This window comes from Haliaeetus albicilla, chromosome 5 (assembly GCF_947461875.1).
Source record: "Haliaeetus albicilla chromosome 5, bHalAlb1.1, whole genome shotgun sequence".
NCBI classification, from domain to species: Eukaryota; Metazoa; Chordata; class Aves; order Accipitriformes; family Accipitridae; genus Haliaeetus; species Haliaeetus albicilla.
In genome coordinates, this window is record NC_091487.1 from 24,745,171 (window position 1) to 24,768,466 (window position 23,296).

General features: G+C 40.7%; 1 protein-coding gene across 32 annotated transcripts in view; it reads right to left on the reverse strand.

The window, feature by feature from the left end:
• Positions 1–23,296, reverse strand: part of NRXN3 (neurexin 3) — a 1,027,863-nt gene that overhangs the window by 913,641 nt on the left and 90,926 nt on the right. For 24 of the 32 annotated variants that reach the window (XR_011324711.1, XR_011324710.1, XM_069783750.1 and 21 more), the window contains one exon: positions 18,775–18,804. The exons of the other annotated variants lie outside the window; for them this stretch is intronic. Coding sequence is in view for 22 of the 24 variants with exons in the window: in XM_069783750.1 (XP_069639851.1) it covers positions 18,775–18,804 (30 nt within the window). In the remaining 2 variants the exon portion in view is untranslated. The remainder of the gene's footprint in view (positions 1–18,774; positions 18,805–23,296) is intronic. 32 annotated transcript variants of the gene reach the window in all.

A 23,296-nucleotide genomic window follows, 5' to 3' on the forward strand; every position in this document is an offset into this window, starting at 1 on the left:
ACTGTTCCCTCATAATCAAGCCATGCGTGATCTTAATCATCAAGCCCTTTCAAAATTCCTACAAATTGTTTGACATATCTCCACCTTACAGTATTTAAGGCCCTTAACAGTTTAGTCTAGGTGCAGCTTATCAGATCTCTTTAGAGATGAATTATCCACCTACTGCTTTATGAAAGATGTCATGGCACTTATGCGACATTTATGCTGTTTTCTATCCACACTGATGATTGCAATTCTTCCCATTCTAGTCAAATCTACACATTTCATTAATATGTCATTTCTTCCCCTCTTTGTGATCACTGAGAAAAGCGCTAGACAGAAATGACAGTAACTTCCAATTTGTCTAGCCTTCCCAGTTCATGAAAATGCTGTTGCATTTTGTATTGCTAATTTCTTTTAGAAAACTCTTCATGTTAAAGCCAAATTTTAATTGTTTTTTTCAAGTAAGATTATATAGGGCTTTTTGTCAAATAACACACTGAAGTCTAGATATATCACAACCACTGCCTTCCTTTCATCCATTAATTTTGTAAATCAGTCCAAAAGTAATCAAATGTCTTCTATGAGTTTTGTTTATTAAATGCTGATGATGATTGCTCATGGTTCTGTTGCTCTGTATAGTTACAGATTCATTATTCTTAATATTGCTTCCATTATTTTATTAGAGGCTGATAAGGCTTTCAAGAAACAGTTTGAAAGTTAATTCATGGAAGTGTTCGGGGAAGGACTAGAATTTAGCTACACACAGATCTAACTGTTGAAAAGCTGCCATAGCTTTTTATTTCCTTAAGCATAATATACAGGACCAGAAGAAACAGGAGCATACAAGGACTAGAGGTTATGTTATGACGCTTATATTATTGATAATATAGTTGAGACATACACACAATGCACCATAACTACTAGACAAATCCAGAAAGATTTGACAGCCTCACAGAATAAAAGACTGATGATCCCACTGCCTGTGGCTTTGGCTAATTTTTATGTATTTCATTATCATCCTATACAGCACAAAGATATCTTGTGGACTTCAGGGTCTCACACAATAGAAATTATAATAGGAAAGGTGTACTTAAAGCTCTTTTTTTGAAGTAATGCCAGCAAGGTGAGGGGAAATGGCTAGAAAGGGGGAATGTGAATGCCCAGAGCCTTGTGGCACAACAACGGGAATTGGCACTTTCCCTCCCTGAGCAGCCCACTGTGCCAACGCTTGACAGCAAGGGGTACCATGAATGGATAAAAAAGGAGACTTTGACTCTCCCTGCCCCATCCCCGCTGTGCCAGCTGCCCCCAGACCCTTTTGTTTTGCCCCTGTTAAAAATTCATATTAACATTTCTAAATGTTTCCAGCAGTGGCAGCAGTAATAACACCAGCAGAGAGCTCTGTCAGCTGGCAGGACAACCTGCTGCCTGCTTTGGCTTGGACATTGTACCCTGGGAAGACTGGAGACCTACAATCAAACCTCTTTATGAGTGGATTGAATAACTGGCTCTATTTACAGCTGTTTATGTAGCATCCCAGAAGCCGCCAGGTAAACACCTGAACATAGGCAATCACTGGCCTGTAACTAGAGCCTTGCCATGTAATAAATACGCAGCTCAGTAAAAAGACAGATAATCTTGTAATAAGAGACTCTTGAATCAGTCTTGTTCTTCCAGTGCTTCCCCCCTTACTCTAAAGCACTCTGTTAAGAAAGTGAAATCTACATGTACAATGAAAGTTAATCTCCCCATTTCTTGGCAAGCCAGCATCTCAGATGCAGTAGGGACTTTTTAATTAATATTATTTGCCTGTGAAAGACTAAGGAAATAAAGCAGAAGCAAATTCTACATTGTCTAAGAATAATATCATTGCTTAGGCCTGCTTTTAATATGGCTTTGATGTGACTTGCTGTACCTAGTGTGTTCAACTGAAAGCGCGCTCAGCTCAATAGCTCTGCACCGACAGGAATCTAAGGCCCTGGGCTCTGTTCCCGGTGCTAGCAGTTCACCCCATCTCTGTGGAAAATCAGGTAATCTCTGTCCTTCACTGTCTTCTTCTCTTAAGTGGGAAATACTTAGTGCTCTGAGTGACTACACAGTACCTCCTGTTCACAGCTCTACTGGTGTGTCTTGTTTCTAGCTCTGCTGTCCCACCAAACTCTACTTGCTGAAGGTCCAGAGTGATGTGCACTAACCTAACTCTGAGTCCCAGCAGTGGGATGGCATCAATACCCTAGATCATGGTGCCAGAGGGACGCAGTACTGCATTATCGGGCATGGCAAGTCAAAGCAAGTCAAAATCATGGTTTGTGTGGTGGAGCTGTGGGCAAGACAAACCAGCTGTACTACAGCTCCAAATCTAGTCACTCAGGCAGGGTAACATAAGGAGACACTTAAAAATGTGTTTGGCATAGATATTTGAGATGGAAAGATACTGAGGTTATTCTGATAAGAATATATTTGGAACAAAATACATTTTTTAATCACAGCTATCCATCAATACAAACAAGGTAAAACAAACTGACATACTAAGAATAAAATCAGAATAAAAAATGCAATAGAAATAACGATCACTGGATGGAAAGGGAACAGAGGCTTAGGCAATCATTATGGAACAGTAGTATTAGGATATTGGAATTCTCATGGAAAAGTTATTTATAATCTGCAAGTTCATATTCTACAAGACCAAAGCTCTAGGAACTCTGCTCCTGCCCCCAAGGTGCCCCATCAGCCAAATACACTCCAATCAAAGCCAACAAATCTGCATTATAAGAGGAAAACATTAGTGTTAACTGAATTATGTGAAGGGGTAAAGAACACATATCAGAGAGCTCAAAAAAGCATGCAGGAATGCCCATGCATTAACTCCATCCACATTCTCTGTGTGGACTTAACAGGGCACAATCTCCCCATTTCCACTTACACCTCATCTTACTGATGCCTGACTCTTAACTGACGGAAGAGGAAAAATACTCCAACTTAGAACCACAGTAAAATAGGCAAAGTGAGCATGTGCCTGATACTCATCACAAAAGCAATGACAACAAACACTAACTGTCCCTTTCTTGGTACATCCAACATAGAGGGTAAAGACCATACAGCCATAGACACTGCTGTCTTCGTATTCTCCCAAGGACAGCGCTGAAAGGCTTGAGTGAATGGGGACAGCATGTATAGTGGGAAAACACAAAGTGAGAGCAGTAGCAAGAGCAGGACAAGAAAAGTTTCTGCCCTTGTCACTTCCCTGAGGAGGATGTCACACCAGGGCAAGATACGTTAGGTGTCTGTCAGTCGCTGCTGCCATGGCTGCTGCCTGGGGAGCAGCCAGTAGTGACTCCCAGGAGCTGGAAGCCGCACAGTGAAGAGCAGGCAGTGGGTTCAGAGGTGAGGCACAGCTCCAAGTTGGGAAGCCAGCATCCCAAAAGGTAACCTACCTGTCTCTGGCTTCAGCTACCCTGTGTAGGAAGAGAGAACATCCTTCCAGTCTGTTCCTTTGACCAGTACAAGCTGCAACTAATTAGTCTTGGGAACAGACATTTTAGTAGGGCCTGTAGTGGTAGGACAGGGCATAATGGTTTTAAACTAAAGGAGGGTAGATTCAGACTAGATATAAGGGAGAAATTTTTTTACAATGAGGCTGGTGAAACACTGGCACAGGTTGCCCAGAGAGGTGGTAGATGCCCCCACCCTGGAAACATTCAAGGTCAGATTGGACGGGGCTCTGAACAACCTGATCTAGTTGAAGATGTCCCTCCACACTGCAGGGAAGTTGGACTAGATGACCTTTAAAGGTCCCTTCCAATCCAAACTATTCTATGATCTATGAAAAATAAACTGCCCTCAGGGTAAAAGCTCAATTTCACTTGAAAGCAGGGCTGCTATATCGTACTGAGAAACACCCGAGCCTCTCCAGCAATACTGAGGTTAGCATGGACCCTGCGTGCCACTGTTCCTGTCACGCACAGACTCAGCAGGACACCTGATGGGGCTTTTGCCCATTCCCATCACCCCTCTCCTGTTTCCTGGCACTATTTGCTTTCTCAGCACCAAAGCACAACTTCTCTCAGGGTCTTCAGGCAGTGCTGCACTGCAAACACAAGTGGTGCCAGAGTCAGGAGAGGTCAAGAGCAGGGCTAAAGGTGAACATATCTCTTTGCCCAGGGCTGCAGTCCAAAGACCAGGCTCCCATCATCGGTGACATCTGCCAGGCCTTGTACAAGCACAAGCCAGTCTCCAGGCCCGTTTGTAGATAAGGTGTGGCACGGCCCAGCCTGCAAGCTGTGTTGCCCCTCCAGAGTCTGGGATACATGGCCTGCCAGTCCCATGGGGCAATTCCTCATCCAAAAGGGGGCTGAGCCCCCCATTTCTACCAGCACTGTGTCTGCCCCACTCATTACACAGAGGGAGAGATAATAGAGGAACAAAAATAACCCAACACTAACCACATCTGACATCCCGTGGTTGGATGTGTGACCACAGCATGGGGCATGAGAAGAATACCCTATCCTCTTCCTTTGTACTTACTACCCAAAAACCTAACACGCTTACAGAGTAATTAATTTAGTTTCATGCAACATAAGACAGGAAAGTTACCACTGCTTTCATTTCACACATGGACAAGCTGAGGTTCGCTGTGGGCAATCAGAACAGCCTGAAGCAAAATCAGAGCAACCAAGAACTGAACTGAAGGATCTGAATCTTGTGCCTTAACATTACCTTTCCTTTCTCAGCATGACCTCCTCCCAAGCTGAGATGCTACTTTTCCATATTCAAGGGTATTACTCTCCTCCCTAGAGAGACCTGAAGGCTGAGCTGGCTTCTCTCTTCTTTCTCTTTGCTTAGAGAAAAAAAAAAAACCACATCCACAAACACACTCCAAAGGCAGTCTTATTTAATCCCAGTGTAATTCTCACTGCTCTTTCTTAATCCTTTCACCTGTGAGATAATTGCCAGCATTCTGGGAAGAACTCAACACTAATCATAGACTTGCATAAAAAGAGACAAAGAACCAGATAAAACAGACTGAAGGCAATCACAAGGCCTGAATTAACCATGCACATACACATCCATTCCAGACACCCTGCTGAACTAGCCTCTTTCACAACAGAAAAAAGGTCCACTAATGGGCCTGGAGGAGAAGGCCATGAAAAGCCATGTCAGTCAATGAAGGCTCTAGTCTTCTCCTGTGTGCATTGTGGAATGAGATGCCACAAAAATCAAAGAACCAAAATAATCTACCAGTAGTAATACCTAGCTGCCTAATATACAGAAAAAAAAAAATCTTTAGGGATATCTTCCCACCTCATTCTGTCCAGAAGACCAGTGTTCATGGCAGATTCCTCTCCCACCACCTTATCTGGGACACTCCTTCTAGATAGGAGTACATATGTTTCTACTACCCTTCCCTCTGCTTCCCTTCCCATTCATTCCATTTGTCCCCTCTTTCCACTGCTGGTGCTGTACATCCATTCTTTTTCCTCATAACTGAAAAAAACATTTCCACTCATTGACTATTAAAGTAGCCTCTTTCTTTTCCACTTGTCCTTAAAATACATGCCTTCAAGGAGAAACCCACATTGTCTCTGTGCACTCATATGTACTTTCACAGCAAACTCCTCACACAGTACACTTAGGGCACCTCTGCATTATGTTTTTTTTCATTCTGTAGATTTTTGTCACATATTCTTTGTGTTGTTCCCTTTGTAAAATATGATTGCTACTTCTACGGTCATGTACATGTTTATCAATAGATAAATACAGTTTTAATCTTCTTAGAGAATTGCTTTAGCAAGTGGAATCTAATTGGGAGAGTCCTTGGTAGAACAAGCAAGTTATGTGGTGGTTTATAAGACAGATCGCACTGGTGCTTACAGAAACAGGAATGGACAAGAGAACTCTGGCATTTATTGCCTGTTCTCCTCCAGCTCTCTCCATCTCTCTGTGCTTCTGCTTATTCAACTGTAAAACAAGGAAAACAAATAATTAACCTTCCTACTGGACGGATGTGAAGCTGAATGATAATGCTTTGTACTCATTGTGTACTGTTTTCAGGACACTCCATAAGCGTCAATGCAGCAGCCTCGTTGTGTGGTGCTGAAGAGCTTTTGTCCCCACTCCACTGCTGCAGAGACACAAAGGCCCCAACAACTTGCAGGGAAAGCCAGCCGCAGAGCAAAGAACACACCTCTCACTTCTGAGGCCTCTCCATTAAGCACAACACTATTTAGGAATGTACTCCAAGCATTTATAAGACACTTACCAGGACAGGAGGTTGGTGGGATGTCAACACGCTACATGCGCAGTGCTGATGACAAACAATCAGCACACAAAAAAGTATTTTTCAGAAGAATCACCAACAGATAGGGCTAGAAATAGCACAGGGAAGAAAAGCAACCACTCATAAAAGCGGAGGTCATAATTCAGCATCTCTTAAAACAAACTGCTGAGAAATGGCCAACTGGAAATCCCAGCAAATAGAGCTGTAACGAGCTCAAGGCCAGAAAGAAGGGAATCAGTGTCTATCCACTGAGCACATCAATACGAAAACTTGTAAAGAGGTTTCAAGCTCCCGAATCAGTCAGATGGGAGAAGAGTCAGAGAGAAAGTGATTCCTGAAATAAATTTCTTTTGGGTTATTTTTGGAAAAGGAGACAAAAAAGAGGGAGGTTGGTACATTGGAAAGCCGACAAAATTCATTATTCTCTATAAATTGCTTTGACATTGTATAGGCAGTGACCTTCACAGCACTACCAGTTTAATGGCATTTACTTCAGCGGTAGCTGATTTCACTATTAAGCAGGGATGCATAGCACAAGATTACACAACTAAATCACTCTTGTAAATATTTAATATCATTGCCTTTCTTTTTTTCCCTTTTAACAAATCACTATCAAAGGCAGAACACACAGTAGAAAACACATTTATTTATTCTGTCCTGGAAAAAGCTTAGTGCTCATGCATTTTATCTATCTAGTTCTCCAAATGACTTTGACACTTGAAAGCCCTTGTGATCAAAACAGTCTGAAGGAAGGCAATTTTGCAACCATTTAAGAACTGATTTCATGCACTGATCAACATTTACCAAACTTGCCTGATGGAACAGCCCAAAGTTTAACCCAGCAGATTGATAGCAAATACCTGAAGGAGAAAATTAGTAAGAAAACTACCCTGGTTTAAATAGGAGTACCTTAGGAAACAAAACGAAAGAAAATCAGAGATTAGCTCTCCACTCTTCTCTTCACCCCACCAAATTAAAAAAAAAAAAAAAAAAAAAAAAAAAATCAGTATTTGGGAAATCAAAGGGAACTGGCACTAACAGAAAAACGTCATACTTTTGGCTGACAATACAATAAGCACATCCACCACATAATACATTCATTCCATTATGGACATACAGTGCAGCACAGCAGGAAATTAAGTGTCCACAGAGTTCTCTTAAAATACATCTGTTTTAAAGATGAAGTCAATAGATAGAACAAATAAAGTACAAGAATGTAGCAAAGAAAAATTACTAATGATGTCTCTAGTATCATATCTAGTAATATAAAATTGACTGAGAAATTGAACTGCTAAGCCTGGAATTGAGTACCTGAAGTATAGCAAGGCATTTTTAAAGAGAGCCTTACATTCTGATTTTTCCAACTTTAGGAAAAGAATTTTTCCACAGTCTGGCATAAATGGTCTGTCACATTGTGGCAAAAACGATAGTCTGTTCAAACTGCAGATGATCAATGCCAGAAGGTGTTCTTTATGACAGTATTCCAGGAGACAAATAATGAAAGTTATGTGTCTTTTCAGCAATTTTACAACTCAGGAAAGATAAATCAGTGGATATTTAGGACCTGAACAAATTCTGGGGAAAAAAATAATTTGGTAAACTCAGGGATAAAAAACCACAGATGTAGAGAGCAGCTAGCCCCAAATGCCTACAGACTTCATTGAGACTGTCTGCAGAGTAAGACTATCCAAAATAAATGTGTAGTTGAAAATGGTCAGATAAATGTATTATTTGGATGATAGAGTTGGCCAGTCCTACAAGGCACTGTTGCCTGAAACGTGTGCCCTTCGTCAGAGCCGGGAAATGCAAATGCATGGCAATGCTAGGTGCTGCCCTGGGTTTTATAAAAGCTTGCAACATCTTTAATGCAGAGCTAAGCGAGAGCCTGTAATCCCCGTGCTGCGATGCAGCAATGTGCTCTCCCCTCGCAGGACAAGCCAACAGCTATGCAAGATCCTTTTATCAACATGCACAGAGCTGGAAAATAACTGTTCACAGTTTGATTCCCAACATTACTGACTGAACCAAGAATTGCTCAGAGAACTGGCAGCTGAATACACATGTAAAAGACAAAGGTTCTTCAGTGATATTTATTCTAGCCAAGTTTTAATATTTCAAGGCTTATAGCAACTAACTCTTTACATAATCAAATGTAATTGTCTGGTCCCAGCTGGTGATCAGCACATTCATCATCAACCTGGTCATTATTAATATACCAGTAATTAGGGGGAATAAAGGTGTGTGCTTTATAACGCTGGCTTAATACAATTCCACCGTACCTAATAAGACCACAGCTCCTTTTAAAATACAATTATTTTAACATTCAAATTACACATTTTTGTTACCACTACTAACTACTAACAATCACAGAGCCATGTCATTTTAGAACAAATACTGAAATGTTTTTTTTAGAGTCTTCCATTAAAATTGGTCAATTAAAAGGAACCATGTTTTGCTTTAGAAATAATCTGACCCATAAGCAGTTCCTCAATCAAACCGTGATTTGAGAGAAAAGCTCGATTAAAATGCATGCAATTGACAGAATCAAATCGTAAACACTTACCTACACACACTACATACATTCTTCTTGCTCTACTGTAGGAGAGAAAGCGATATCTCAGGCACCACGGTGTGGTACTGCTTGGCAAATGCTACTGACTTTTTTAATGGTGACAACTGTGTACACAAATTCTCAAAGTACCAGTTCTGTTTAAAGCCTTTCCCCACAAAGCCGTGCTGGTAAAGGACTGTTTCTATTAAATGCTTTGCAGTCTTTTACTTTATCAAGAGGAAAGCCAAGGCCATCATTTAGTGAGAACGGTGAGAATGATCCAGAATCCCTCAGGTTAGTGTTGGAACAGTCTCAGAGCCAGATTCTTCCCTGCACTATTTCTTTTACATCAGTGCATTTCCTCTGCTTTGGTATCAGTTATACCACAATAAAATCCTTGCAGTGCACTGAAGAATATGGCTCTTAATACCATTACATCAAACCTCTTGGTATATAAAGCATATCTAGTACAAGATCAACACCTCACAGAAAATCCTGCTAAAACAGAATTTGGGGACTTTATCCTTGCAGGTACACAACACACTCCCAGGTGCAAAAGACTTTTACTTTTTAATGGGCTTCACTGGCTGTTAAGGGAGCACAGTACCTTAAGCACAGCAACTTGCAGGATAGCTCAACTGTAACAAAAATTTCAAAACAAAAAGGCTTCCAAAACAAATGAATATGCTACAACCTGTGAGTGCTGGATTCACACCTGATTCCTTGCTCTCTGTGGTGGTATTTTCTACTATCTTCCCTTATTTCATAGCCTATCAGTAATGATCTCTATTTGGATATGTGCACTCAGAACTATCAAGGCTCTTGAAACAAATGTGGAAATGAAAGCCAGCATGAGAAGGAGCTCTAGCTCCATGAAAGAGGTGAGTATGGCCAAATAAATGAAAGGTGGTCGGTGTCACAGGAAGAGCAGCAACTAGCAATGGTGCATTGCCAAAATCAGAATCAAAACCCAGAATACTGATGGGGGGGAAATCACACACCAATAGACATGACTTAATAACTGACACTGACAATACTGGGTGACTTATATCAGACGATTTGAGAAAGCATGACCTTCTTCACAGTAATAGTTTTACAACCATTTGTATGGCATGTTATCCACTAATCTCTAGTCAAAATATTTACTATCTGGTAAAGCGCTGCAAATAAGACTGCTGTCTCTAAGCGCTTACTCTTAATGCATAAGATCCAGCTTACACAGCACGTATTTTCTAAACAGTTCAATACCATAATGTTATCACTCTAGTCCACAAAAGGCCACAATGAGCCTTAAAACAGGAAACTCCCCTCTTTCACTGGGTTTCATATTTTTGCAGGGCTGGCTGATGTGTGTGACGGGTCTATTTCAGTTCCTGATGACATTATCACCACTTTGCTGCATTACCATAAAGCCCAGGAAATAAGCTATTACCTACCATCACTCCTCCCAAATGTTATCACACAGAATCATGCATTCACAAAACAGCATTAACTGTGAGAATTAGAGTCCATTTAAACTGCAGCTGTTGCTTCATTCCTAAATAGGTTCTTAGATCAAAACTTCTCCCTGACTGGTCTTATTACCAGATGTCTCTTTCAACTGGAAGAAGAAAAAGATCACTTTAAAAAATTGTATGTTTTACAGATAACACTCTTCCCTGTATTATGACAACCAAGAAAGTAACATTAAAAATGAAGCATTTTTCCAAAAATACAGTGGACGTTTTAGCTTTCAGAATTGTGAGTTGAAATTTTGCCTTAAAATCATCTCTGGCAACAGAAATGCACCTGTAATTTTGATTTTTCTATTTCTAGTTTATCTCATTTTCAGAATCTCAAGCTTCAATTATTTGAGGGAAAGACATTCTGTTTATTTTTAATGATAATACTAACTCTGCAATAAGGGCTTTCTTTTAAATACAAAACCTAAATCCTGGATCTAATATACATGCCGGTGTTCCTTTCAGCTCTAAACCCATGTCCTAGAAAAAACCCACAACCCTATATTCTGCTATTATCAAAGAAAACATTGCTTATTATGTTCCATTTCCCTCTCTGCTTCTTTGCCTCTTTGTTACTGTCCATTGGAAGGACTCCAATCTGTGGGGAAAAAACACTCTCAAATTTAAACTGAAAAACCTAAATGCCAGAAAAAGGCACAATGTCTCTTTAAGAGTCAACAGTAAATTAACTTGCCCATAAGAGTGCAATAATTAGCAGTTAGTAGCTTATTAAAAGGATGGCAAAGGCCAAGCTGCCATCTGGGATCTCCAGTTTCTTGTGATTGTTATTATGTCAAGATGTGCAACTTGCATTAGCTTTCATGTCACTGTGCTTGCCCTTACTTTACATGTAAATTTTAATGAAAGATACAGCACTTTAAAAATCAGACGTCCATCAAAAGTGCTATTAGTCTGCCTTTTACAAAGCATATGGCCTGTTTTGCTACCTCTGCATCTCTACACACCACTGAATGCCTTAAATGAAGAAAACAGAGGAAGGAAAAAAAAAGCCTTTCAATGATATCAATTAAATATTCTCTTTGGGCAGAGTAAAACCTGAGCCTCATTGAAAACAGAAGACTACAATACAGCATAAGAGGACAATATTTTAGCTTGTGTTTACACACAACACGACCACAATGCCTTTAACAGGAATCATTCTTTGTAATAAAAATGAAAGCAAATGAAGAATCAGCTGTTTACTCTAACATTCACATGTTAGAAAGTCACAGTTTTAAAATAAGGCAGAAAGAAAGCATGCAAGAAAAAATAAATTACCTATAAACGATGAAATACTTAACACATTATTAAATATTTTATGCATACACATTATTTGTAAACACACATGCTCATATGCACAAACAAAAAATAATTTACCAGAAATGTCCTATTTAATGTCTCATTTGTCTGCCTTCATAAATATATTACAAAGAGGTGTAAAAAGAAGAATGTTTACTAGACATCTATTCCTTTGCATTAGCTGATACTCAACATTTAAGTGACTTCATTCACCAACGTTTGGAAAACGTCATCACCTCTGGAATATAAAGAAATAGGATAAACACCTTGCAGAAATGTCCCCCAATATCTTACATTTTAAATTCATCAACTATCAATCATCTGTAATTAGGCTTATAAGAATTACATTAAAACATTTGTTTCTTTTCAAAATAAAATATGAAACCAGCAGCAAAAATTTGCTTACAAAAAATGATTCCAGAAGAGTGACATCTACATTCAAGGGGCCTTGATACTATCAAAGAGGTTTCACAGATTGGGAATGTGCTAACCATAAAAGGCAATGCTTTATTTTTTAAACAGTCATTAAGAGGAAAATTAAAACTGAAAGTCGCCATCCTTATAATAATGGAGGATTTTTTCCCCACCAAAAGGAAAATGAATCCAATACCACACACATTTTAAAAGTATTAAGGAAAGGACTGTCAGTGCAGAAACCCAAAACATACAATATCCACATTTAAAACCCAAATATTAAGATATTTTACAGGGCAAAGCAGAGCTAAAAACCACTGTCAAGGTTGGCAAGATGAATGTAGTGTTGTTTTTCCCCTTCTATAATTAGATATTTCTAGAGCACAAATAAGTTAATTTGTTACTGATGTTTCACTTCGACATTTGCATAAACTCTTGGCCACTCAGATGGACTTATTCACATCACTCTGAAATCCTAATGGTATTACTGGGGAAGACCAACTCGAAATTATTTTCCAGATCAGTAAGGTCCAGTCATTTCTTTCTATCTGAGTCCACAAATGCTATTTCGTGTTTTCTGTGCCATTACCTCCTGGTCAATATTATTGAACAATTCAAAGAAATAACAACCTCACACTGCTCACTGAGAGCAATGCTGAACATTACAAGACTTAAAAGACCTACTTGGGTTAAGAGCAGTTAGGACCAAGGGAGATAATCTGATCTTGCAATGCTGAGAACTACACGGGGAATTTGCCAGTAGACTTTGGTCTACACGACATGCATTAAAAATGTCCCAACCATGAAATATGTGAACAGTCTTTCATTTCTCCCTGAGAATGGAGAAAAAATCTGCTTCATGTTGAAAATGCGTGTGCAGATGTGCAGTTTTTCACCCTGAGCACAGCTACTGATGGAGGGAAGGAGCCCAGTGCCTTAGAGGAGAAGCAGCAGTCTACAGACTGCACAGGTGCTACAGAGGTGTCCTGTGCACACCCAGAAACCAGCCACACCTCACTGTCATTCTGTGTGTCAGAGGGGACGTTTGGGACTTTTCAGCTCTTTGGGTGAATCCTGGCCCACTAAATTGAATGTGAATTTTGCTATTGTCTTCAAGAAGACACAGGGCTTCATTCACTGAAAATAGCAGAGTCCCACCAGGAATACAGCCAATTTCCTCTGGAGGCATGAACTTCAGTAGAAGCCAGATCCAAACCAAAAGTGATGGTAAAACAAAACTCACTACATATATAAGAGAATGGTGAAAGGTAGCAATAAGGAAATTATCATTTCCTTAACAAAGGCTGTCAAGAGAACAAATGATATGGAAGAATGTGACTACACATTAACTCCAGTTCAATAGCAAATTAGAGTTGGATATTTATGATCTCCTTTGGTATCATTTACTTGTGGGGGAGTGTTAGGGAAATAAACTCAATATAATTGTTCCTTAATTGTCAATTCCACTCCAGAAGAGAAGTCGTATTCAGCAATTCATGCCAAACTAAATAAAAGTCATCCCTTCTCATCATACATTTACCTCATCTCCATGACCAGTTGCATACACCTAATAAAAACACAAACAATGTATATATACTCAGTTCAGGTTAAAATGCAAGCAGTCCTCAGGTGCTTTTCTGTATCTCAACTACTCCAGCCACCACCCCAGAACAACTATACATCATCTTCTTCAGCTTTCCAGGAACTTAAAAAAAAAAAAATCTCCTGAACTTTTTAAAAAGGATAGATGCAGAAGAAGCCTATTTACTACAGTGGAAGCAACTAATGAAAGACTTGTTTCAAATGATGAATGCAAGGTCACAGACTGCTATACGTTGTGAAGAGGTTTTATGAAATCAAATACATCATATCCTTTGGCTACATATGTGGCATGACACAGAGTGGCTGCCAGTTTTCACTACAAACTACAAGAATGCCAAAAAATATGAACCTTCCAGGTACAATCACTAAGGCATCTGGTACCACCTTCTCTGTGAGCTGAAGGCCATGTGTGGGTTCAAAATTACACCGCTTGAGTCCTCTGAAGGTAATACCATTTTTCATACAGAATGATGGGTCTCCGATCAAGTCACTTGCTACAACTAGAGCTAAAAACTACACATAGTTGGGAAGTGAAACAGTATTTTCACTCAGTGACACAATAAATTAAGTTTCAGTGCATATGAATTAATTGTGCACTATATATTATAATCCTCATTCCTACAGGCTCAACTGGGAGTTTTGCTTCAGAAAAGACTTTCAGTTTAGTCCTGCACAGACTGGCCTGCAGCACAAATGACACCTGAGAAAAGAAGGGAGCAACATGAGCTAACATCACGCCATACAAGACTCACCCTGATCTACGCTGACCCTTAAATCACACTAAGCCATACATCAGCTAACTCAATTACTGGCAGCTGTGTTGAGGCACAGTGACATTTTATATGGTGTGCTTAGAGCTTTAGGTTCTCACATTTTTTACAGTGTATATATGTGATTATTATGTTCTGATGTTCACCTCTTGCTAAGAAGATAGCTCTGAGTACAGCTTATGTATTATCCTCCACTGCCCAACTTTGGATAGAATAGAAAAGCTATGAAATTAATGATTGGAATATTCTTTCAACCTCAAAACAGAACAAATAATATTGATTACATGATGCACTCTATCACAGAGAATCCAACAATACAACCTTGTTAGAAGAAGGAAGGTCATCAGAAAGAGGAATCATACAAAGAGAAAGTGTTTAATATGCCACTGTGCTCCCCAGAATTCAGGTATTACAGGAGGAGTGATCACTGGGCAGAGACTGCTTGTGCCTCAAAGGAAAGTTATTACGAACAAATCTTCTGAGCTCTCGTATCCTCCCAAATTCATAGTAGTACAATTAGTCATTTCATCCCCAAACGTCTTATTGGCACGGACACACCCAACATCCTCCAGTGTGTTCAAATCATGCTGATCAATAGATCAGATTCTTCAGCAGTGTATTTGTTGAAAAGGAGTAAGCCTCAGCATAATAAAACCTTTTGATCTCTCTCTCTCATTGGAAAAATAGGACAAAGAAATGGATTTTCCTCAAGCAGTGCTTATAATTTATCAATTAATCTTCACCCTTCCCTCCATTCCAACTGGAGACCCACAGCAGGTTTGCAGCATTTTGCCTTTTTGACAGTTTTGATTAGGGATGGATGACTGCCTTCTGCATGCTAAAGATAGATGTGAACTGTGCTGTACTGAGCTGCAAAGGAAATGGACCTCGCTGTTTAGCAGTGCTGATCACTTCTGTTTCCTCTGCAGTTTTTTGCAACTCAATTTCTCTTTGAAAAATACCTTTTCACTAACAGAGAGGATGGGAAGCAGAGCTGGGGGGAGAAATGACAGCTCAAAAGACCTCCATCATTGAAGGGTCCTTCTTCCACCAACACCAGTGCCAAAATGCTCAGGACTGGCATCACTCCAGTGCAAGAGAGTCAGCAGCACCAGCTGACTGGCCTCTGGCTCTGTCTTTGACTGAACTGATGGTGCCTTTGCACCCCAGCATCACCAGCTATGGACAGCCTGACACCGTGCAGCCGGTACTTAGTGTGAACAGGGAAAAAAATAACATCTGTTAAGAAGGCCTCAAAGCATTCATCTTAATCAGTATTTCTTCCATAATTCAATATAAAACAAAAAAATTGTTAAGAGACTTTTAAAAGTAAAGGCATTAAGTTCCAATATGAACCACACTCATAAAAACACAATCTGTCCATTGACAAACAAACATTTTACAAGCAATGAAGTCTTAGAAAGAATGCAATCTCTACCTTTACTTCTACCTACAGACAGGAAGGTGTGTGTCCAGTTAAGAGGAGGAACAAGAGGGATGTCCATCATGGAGGAGGCAAAAGAGAAGAGAAGGAGGAGGCATAAAAACCAGAGAATTATGTCACTGGCCATACTTAGAAAAACAAGAAAATGAGTGTGTTTATGTAGCAGCCAAACCCAACAAAACACAACGTCAAGGGAAAAACAAAAGACACACCACAACTAAAGCACAAAGCAAGGCTTAAACAACTGACAGCACAACTAGCAACTGCCTGGTTAAGCCCTTTGGCTTTAATTTGATTTTCTACTGAGAAATGCAAACACCTCATGCAATAGCATGCCATTGATATGCCTCATTCCACGTCAAATTCAAAACAGCAAGGGAAACAACAGAGTAGGACAGAAAAAAAATAAATCCCATGGTAATATATTTGCTAAACACATTTCACCTACCAGAGCTAATGTATTTGTATATAATGTTGACATTGCATATTTACTCACACATATACATTTACATATTTATATCCATAATATTTTTATAGAGAATAAATATTTATCAGAAGGGAATATCTGCGAGTTGCTTGGCAAGAAAAGAGAAGCCACTGTTTCCTGATGCATCATGGATAAACAAGGGTGGCTAAAGTTGCCAGAAGCCAATAGTTTTCACATTTTTTTGCCAGGCAAGGGACTATAGAAAGGACTGATGACAATCATACAGGCCTGAATAGGTCATGCAAGTCTTCATGAGCCAGCTGGGTTGCAACTTGTAATTTAAATGGCCAAGTGCATCTGTTTATATAATCCAGTCCTAAATCACAGACTGCTACAAAGATATGTTCAGTGTCACTGAGATTGAAAGTGGCCATGTAAGTTCACTGTCCTGATCACTCCCAACATGCCATCATCCTTCCTTTGCCAACGGCTTGCCATGCTCAGCTGCATCCTGAGCAACTAGGACATACTGAAGGGACCTGTCTGCTGGATGCTCCTTCAACAAGTATGACCTCTGAGCCACGAGCCCAGCTGAACAGTAAGTGAGGATAGAGAAAGAGCTCAATGCTTCCCAGAGCTTAGCTGGGTGTTCCACATGCCAAATACCATGGTCTTGACATGCCCTCATAAAAAGGCCTGTCTTCCTACTTTTCCCACCACATAGGGATGCTAAGCAGTACAGAAACTGAAGAGTGAACCCCAACTTTACTTCTGATTGTTTCCTAAGCTCTCATGACCTCAGAGCAGACATCTGCCTTGAACTACAGAATAAAAACTGATTATGTCCTAAGCCTCTCTACATTTCACTGAGATACATAGAGAATATGCCTCTTTTATTCAAGTACCTAATTACTCTTGAGCCTTCACAGACACTACATTCCATCTTACCAATTCTTTGGACTGTCTAACCTCAGATACATGTTCACTTAATGGCAAAAACACTATTGTGTACATCTAGTCTAGGAAAGCCTCATCAGCCTTTAGGGTCAGAACTCACATTTTCTCCCTGTCCTGGTTTTAGCTGGGATAGAGTTAATTTTCTTTCTAGTAGCTCGTATAGTGCTATGTTTTTGATTTAGCATGAGAATAATGTTGATAACACACTGATATTTTCAGTTGTTGCTAAGCAGTGTTTAGACTAAGTCAAGGATTTTTCAGCTTCTCATGCCCAGTCAGTGAGAAGGCTGGAGGGCACAAGAAGTTGGGAGGGGACACAGCCAGGGCAGCTGACCCAAAGTGGCCAAAGGGGTATTCCATACCATGGGATGTCATGCCTAGTATATAAACTGGGGGGAGTTGGCCTGTGGGGGGGAGCACTGCTCAGGAACTAACTGAGCATTGGTCGGCAAGTGGTCAGCAATTGCATTGTGCATCACTTGTTTTGTATATTCCAATCCTTTTATTATTGTCATTTTATTATTATTAGTTTCTTCCTTTCTGTCCTGTTAAACTGTCTTTATCTCAACCCACGAGTTTTACTTTATCTTTCCTGATTCTCTCCCCCATCCCACTGGGTGGGGGGAAGGGAGCTAGCAGCTGCGTGGTGCTTAGTTGCTGGCTGGGGTTAAACGATGACACTCCCTGTAGACAAAGAGTTGGTGTGGTCTTCCTAGTGCACCTAGTGCACACACCTTGCATTAAGTCTCCAACATTTTCACTCCTGCATTCACAAGACTAGAATGCATCACCAGTGCTGCTAAGTCCTCCTTGTGCACCCATGTCAGCAAGACGCTAACACCGTCAAACAGAATCACCCCTCTCCTCACCTCGCCTCACCTCACCAGTTTCTTGCTCCACACCCCCATAGTGCAAAATGGGACTAATGATCCCATCGTGTCACAGCCAATAGATCTGTAACGCAATCCAGGCTGAGATATTAAAATGTAACTCTGATAGAGGCCTAGATCCCATTTGTAGCCCAACCTGGGGTTAGCCCTGTTCTTTTTCTAAACCATTTTGCTCTGTGCATATTTGAATATTTTAAATTGCAGACACACAACTTACAGGCCATTATATGCAATTTTCCTCAGGATTCATAATGAGTTAGGATCATGCCATGAGGGCTATTAACGTATTTTTTGTAATAATTGCACTCTTAAAAATAAAGACCAACATTGAGGTCTACATTTACCGGGCGGAAGTGGGAGTCATTACAGCTGGCACAAGAAAGAAATAGCAAGATAAAATAGTTGATGGGCTGCATGGAAGGGGGAAGCATACCTCATTACTGTCCATGGAATCATTTCATGCTCCCTTCTGGGCACCTGAGTCCCAGGCTGACAAGCAGCCATGGCTCATGGGACACAGAGACAAAAATGCAAATGGCTTCACTGGCACCCAGTAGGCTTAGTTGCTTTTGTCATGCAAAGCTCAGCTCAGAAAAGCAGCAGGGACAAAGCTCTTTCATGATCAGTGACTGAAACAAAGAGAAAGTTGAAGGACTTACCTTGTTCACCCATCATCAGGTGTGAGAGGCCTTTGAAAGAGAGAGAGAGAGAGAGAGAGAGAGTAAGAAAAAAAGAACAAAACAGAAAAAGAAGCAGCAATATCCATGCACACTGGTCCAATACCTCTCAGGATTGGAGATCACATACTTGAACTAGACCAAGTATGGGTGTAGCAGACAGGGCACACACATATGCAGGCGCTGCTTTCCACACTGAGCAGGAAAGCATCTGTCACAGGTAGAAAAAACCTGCTGGTAGTTGCAGAACTGTGTTTGAGGTTCATCACACCTCTTGGGGAGCGATTCCGGAGGCACTGCACACCAGTATGGTTAAATGGGGCTAGGGAAGCCAAGGTCTGCAGTGGCGCCCTGCAGGGAGCATTCGCTCCTCTGGTGAGCTATAGAAATAACTTCTCCTCAGCTAAAGATTGAAATTCAAGGCTGCAGTGGTCAGTGAAAGGGAGGCCATGATCCCACCACATCTGCTTCAGACAAAATATCCGGGCTAAATGCACGCGCACACACACACAAAGCTATCCTCATTCCTGAACGTGGTGGCTTCACCATGTATTTTTAGGAGCCAATCAACACCGCTCACACTTAGTAATTATACACCAGTACACCAGACCTGGCAAGGACTAAAAAATTTACCTGTAACCTATTTTTAATCCTACTCCATTTCCTTTCTGGGAAGAACTGGAGATTAAAACTTCTAAGGGTAGTGTGTTACTTTATGGCTCTATAGCTAAAGCTACTCTTTGGTTTCATAATTCCAGGTAAAGCCAGAAAGCAGCACAGCTCCCGTCAGCAGTGACAGTCACTGTCAGCTCTATAGATAGGGCTGTGGTGGTCACCTGGGCTGCTCCAGTCTCTGTCCAATAACTCTTTCTGGCATAAACCTTGTTTGTTTCAATTTAAATCCATTTCTAGCCCAAATTTTCAACTATGTTTACTGTATAACTGTATTCATACAAATATTGTTTAAATACTATTGTATATATATATTCATGCCCAATCCATTAAGCATCAATTGACCCATTTGTTAATTTTGTGACACATGATATCACAGAACTAACATAACAAAAACCAAGTCCTACCCACTCAAGCCATGCGTGACCCCTTTCGTACTTGGTTCCCTGACCTTCTTCCCTTAGCTTGATTCCTCCTCCACATCTCCCACCTCTCACAGCACTTAGTATGGCAGGGATTTTGATCCATGCATACACACCCCACTCACACACCCTATCTTAAGTGAGTTTATTAATCAAACAGGACTGTGACTTTTTTAATTTCATGGAGACTGAGAGGTCAAATGAATTTATTGGAATAAGAATTTTCAAAAAGCAGCACGCTGAGTTTGAATTTGTTCATTTCTCTCACTTTTATATTTTTGCTCTGCGTCTGCTGGAGAAATCTAAAATCCAGATCATCCCAAGAATATGTTCACCCACAGAGAACTCCAAGCCAGATAAGGGGATTAATAATTGTACAGTCTAAGGAATGCAAATATCTTAATGTTCTTGAAGATTATTGTGGATTTAGAAAAATAATCAGAAACACAACATAGGTTTAGATTTTTTTAGGTTTTTTTAGCTATAAATAAACATAGCAGATTTGAGACTGTAGGACATATTTCTGGTCTAAATTACAAGATATAATTTCACTGAATTGTTTTGCTCTGCTAGTAGAGTGGGTTGAATTTGTGTCTCTCTTTATGGCCACTGACCCCATCATCCTTGATAGGCAAATCTTAGGTCTGTCCAAATGGGCAGCTGGAAGTCACTGTAAAAGGCACTGTAAAAGTCAAGAAGACAAAAGTATAATTGTTAGGACCTAAAAAGCACAGAGACCCTGTAGCAATGGTGAAAAAGGAGAAAGGTAAAGAAGGTGGCAGTATGACATGCAGCTGAAGCTGGCCGAACAGGGAGGGGACATCAGACCCAGAGCAGAGATAGAGAGGTCCCAAGCCCTCAGGCCTCGTACACCGCAGAGAAGGAAAGCCATGGCTAAGAGGCACAGCACCAACAGGCGCAGCTGCTGGGGATGGCAGGGACCTTGTCCACTTGGGGAGGTGGGACACTGACAAAGAGAAACCTCCAGAGAGGTTTCAAAGCAAGAGCCTGCATTAAACACTCTGAATCACACCGTAAGACAATCCCTTCTCTCTCCACCAGCCACAAAGGAACCACAAAAATCTCAAAATGTCAGGAATGTCAACACCTCTTTTGTACGTATTCCAGGAAGGCCAATGCTGTGTGCCCTATCTGTCAGGCGCATCAGCCAGGTGCAGCCCAGAGCCAGAGCCTGCAGTCCAGGAGTGAGAACGCCCCCCAGATGTACCCACTGTTCTGGCCCCCGGGTTGGCCCTGGTTCAAATGCCTGCAAAAGAGAGTCTCCCTAAGAAATGTTCTGACTCTTTCTGCTTCTTGACAAATTTGAAATACAACAGCAGCTGTGGTATTGTATGTACCTCTTGATCTTCCAGTCCCAAATGAACAATGGAAGTAGGGAGATTAGTGAAAAATAATGTCCCTCCCTCACCCCACTACTTTTTCCTTTTTAAAACAGGAAGAAGGGGGGTGGACTTGGAGATATAGCAAAAACCCAATATTATCTCTTAAGTTGTCCATCAACACAGATCCTTATTTTAACAAAGAGAACACCAACAGAATTCCAGATTCACTATTAGATAGAATAATATAAATAATGAAATAACATATCAGCTTTTGTCATCTGAAAATTTTCCTCCCTTGCAATTTAAAGTAGGAGTGAAAATTAGTGTATTTATCTCCAACAAAATTTCATTAACAACCAAAACCTTCAACCATTGAGATCTAAAATCTGTGACATTTGCAGCATGTGTAACAAAGGCCCCAAATTAGTCACAGTAAAATCAACACGGAAAACATGAACTGACATCATTGTCTCACCTTTACATCAGTTTCAAGACATGACAAGACACTAAAACAATTCTCAAATGATAAAAGTCAAAGTCATCTCAGGGTGGCATGGGGCAGCACTTGCTATTGGACAACAACAAACTAATAGGGCATCCAACAAACCAATGCAAGAGGCATGGGAATTGTTCAGACCTGCAAACTAGACCAGATTTTGTCAGAACAGGGGGGACACCTATCACCATGCTATTTGGGCATCAACCATAAAGGCCAGCAAAGCTTTCAGCAGGATGCTAAATGAACTCATCAGGCCCCAAAGCACGTTATCCACATGCACAACCATTGTTTGTGCCAACAGCCATCCCATTCCAGGGGAATCCTGTAAGAAAATCTGAGTTTCCACCTAAATCCAGGTGAAACATGCTTTCCTTTTAATCTTAGATTTGTTCAAGAAACCCAGCTTAAAGCCTAGGGCTCCAAACCCAGTCAGTGTAGAACTGGGAAAAGGTTGACACAAACCTGCATAAGCCACAAGGGTCAAGGGGTTGTGTGCTTTTTCTAAACCAGTCTAGTCATTCTTATAATAACCTACTGGCTGGGCACAACCGTAGCCAAACAAAAATGGTGGATAGCAAGTACTCCAGGAAAGGTTTAGGAAAACCTCTTATCTGCCTGCAAAGAAATTTTATGTCAAAGTCAGGAATCTGGTGACTTGCTATTCCTGAACTTCAAACATGAGTGACAGTAAGGACAAGCACGTGGCTTTGGAAGAAGACTCTCAACAGGTTTCTTAGATAATTATAAGCATCTGCTTGTGCTCAGCCTTTGGACCCCCAGCTTCTTCAGAGTTTCATCAGTAATGTGAAGAGAAAGTGGCCTGCTTCTTCAGATCATTGGTTTGTTATTAAAATAATATGTCCATTGCTGAGGGCAGACAGACTTATAAACTCTGCTCTCTGGCCATGATTTATGCCTGCCACAACTGACTCTTCCTATTTAGGTCTGGAAGGTTTTTTGGTATTTCTTTAACCTACTGCCAAATCAGTATTATTTTCTTAAAGGTTAATATTAATCTTCCTTGATCTCAAAGTAACATTTCAAAGAACTACTTTTTTTTTTTTTTAAATTGTGAACCATCTGCTTTCTATATCAAAATAGTAAAATAAAGTGGCTCTAATTGTACAAAGTATCAAGGGCCAACGCTGGATTCTTATGAAGCCAGAAAGACATCTTTAAAAGTAGCTTCAGAGTACAATGATATGAAAGAGCAATGTAGTTAAACAGCAGTTCTCATCTTTAAGGATTTACTAGGGGCAATTTTCAGGGTGGAGGAGAAAATGAAGGAAACCTTGGAAGCAGTTTGAACCTCGCCCCCACTGTCCCCACCCCCAGCACCACATTTGGGTACTTAGCACTTAAAATGGAAAATAAAGCCACAAAAACTAAGAAGGTGGGGAGAGCACAAAACATATCTCAGTGACAACTGATTGCAGCAACAAAGGAAGATGGACTCCTTCATCTAGTTAATTATAGCTTGCCCCATGTTACTGGGCCCATGCTCGGGGGGGGGGGGGGATGGGGGGGGGGGTGCACGTGTGGGGGGGGGGGTGTGCGCTGCTGAATTG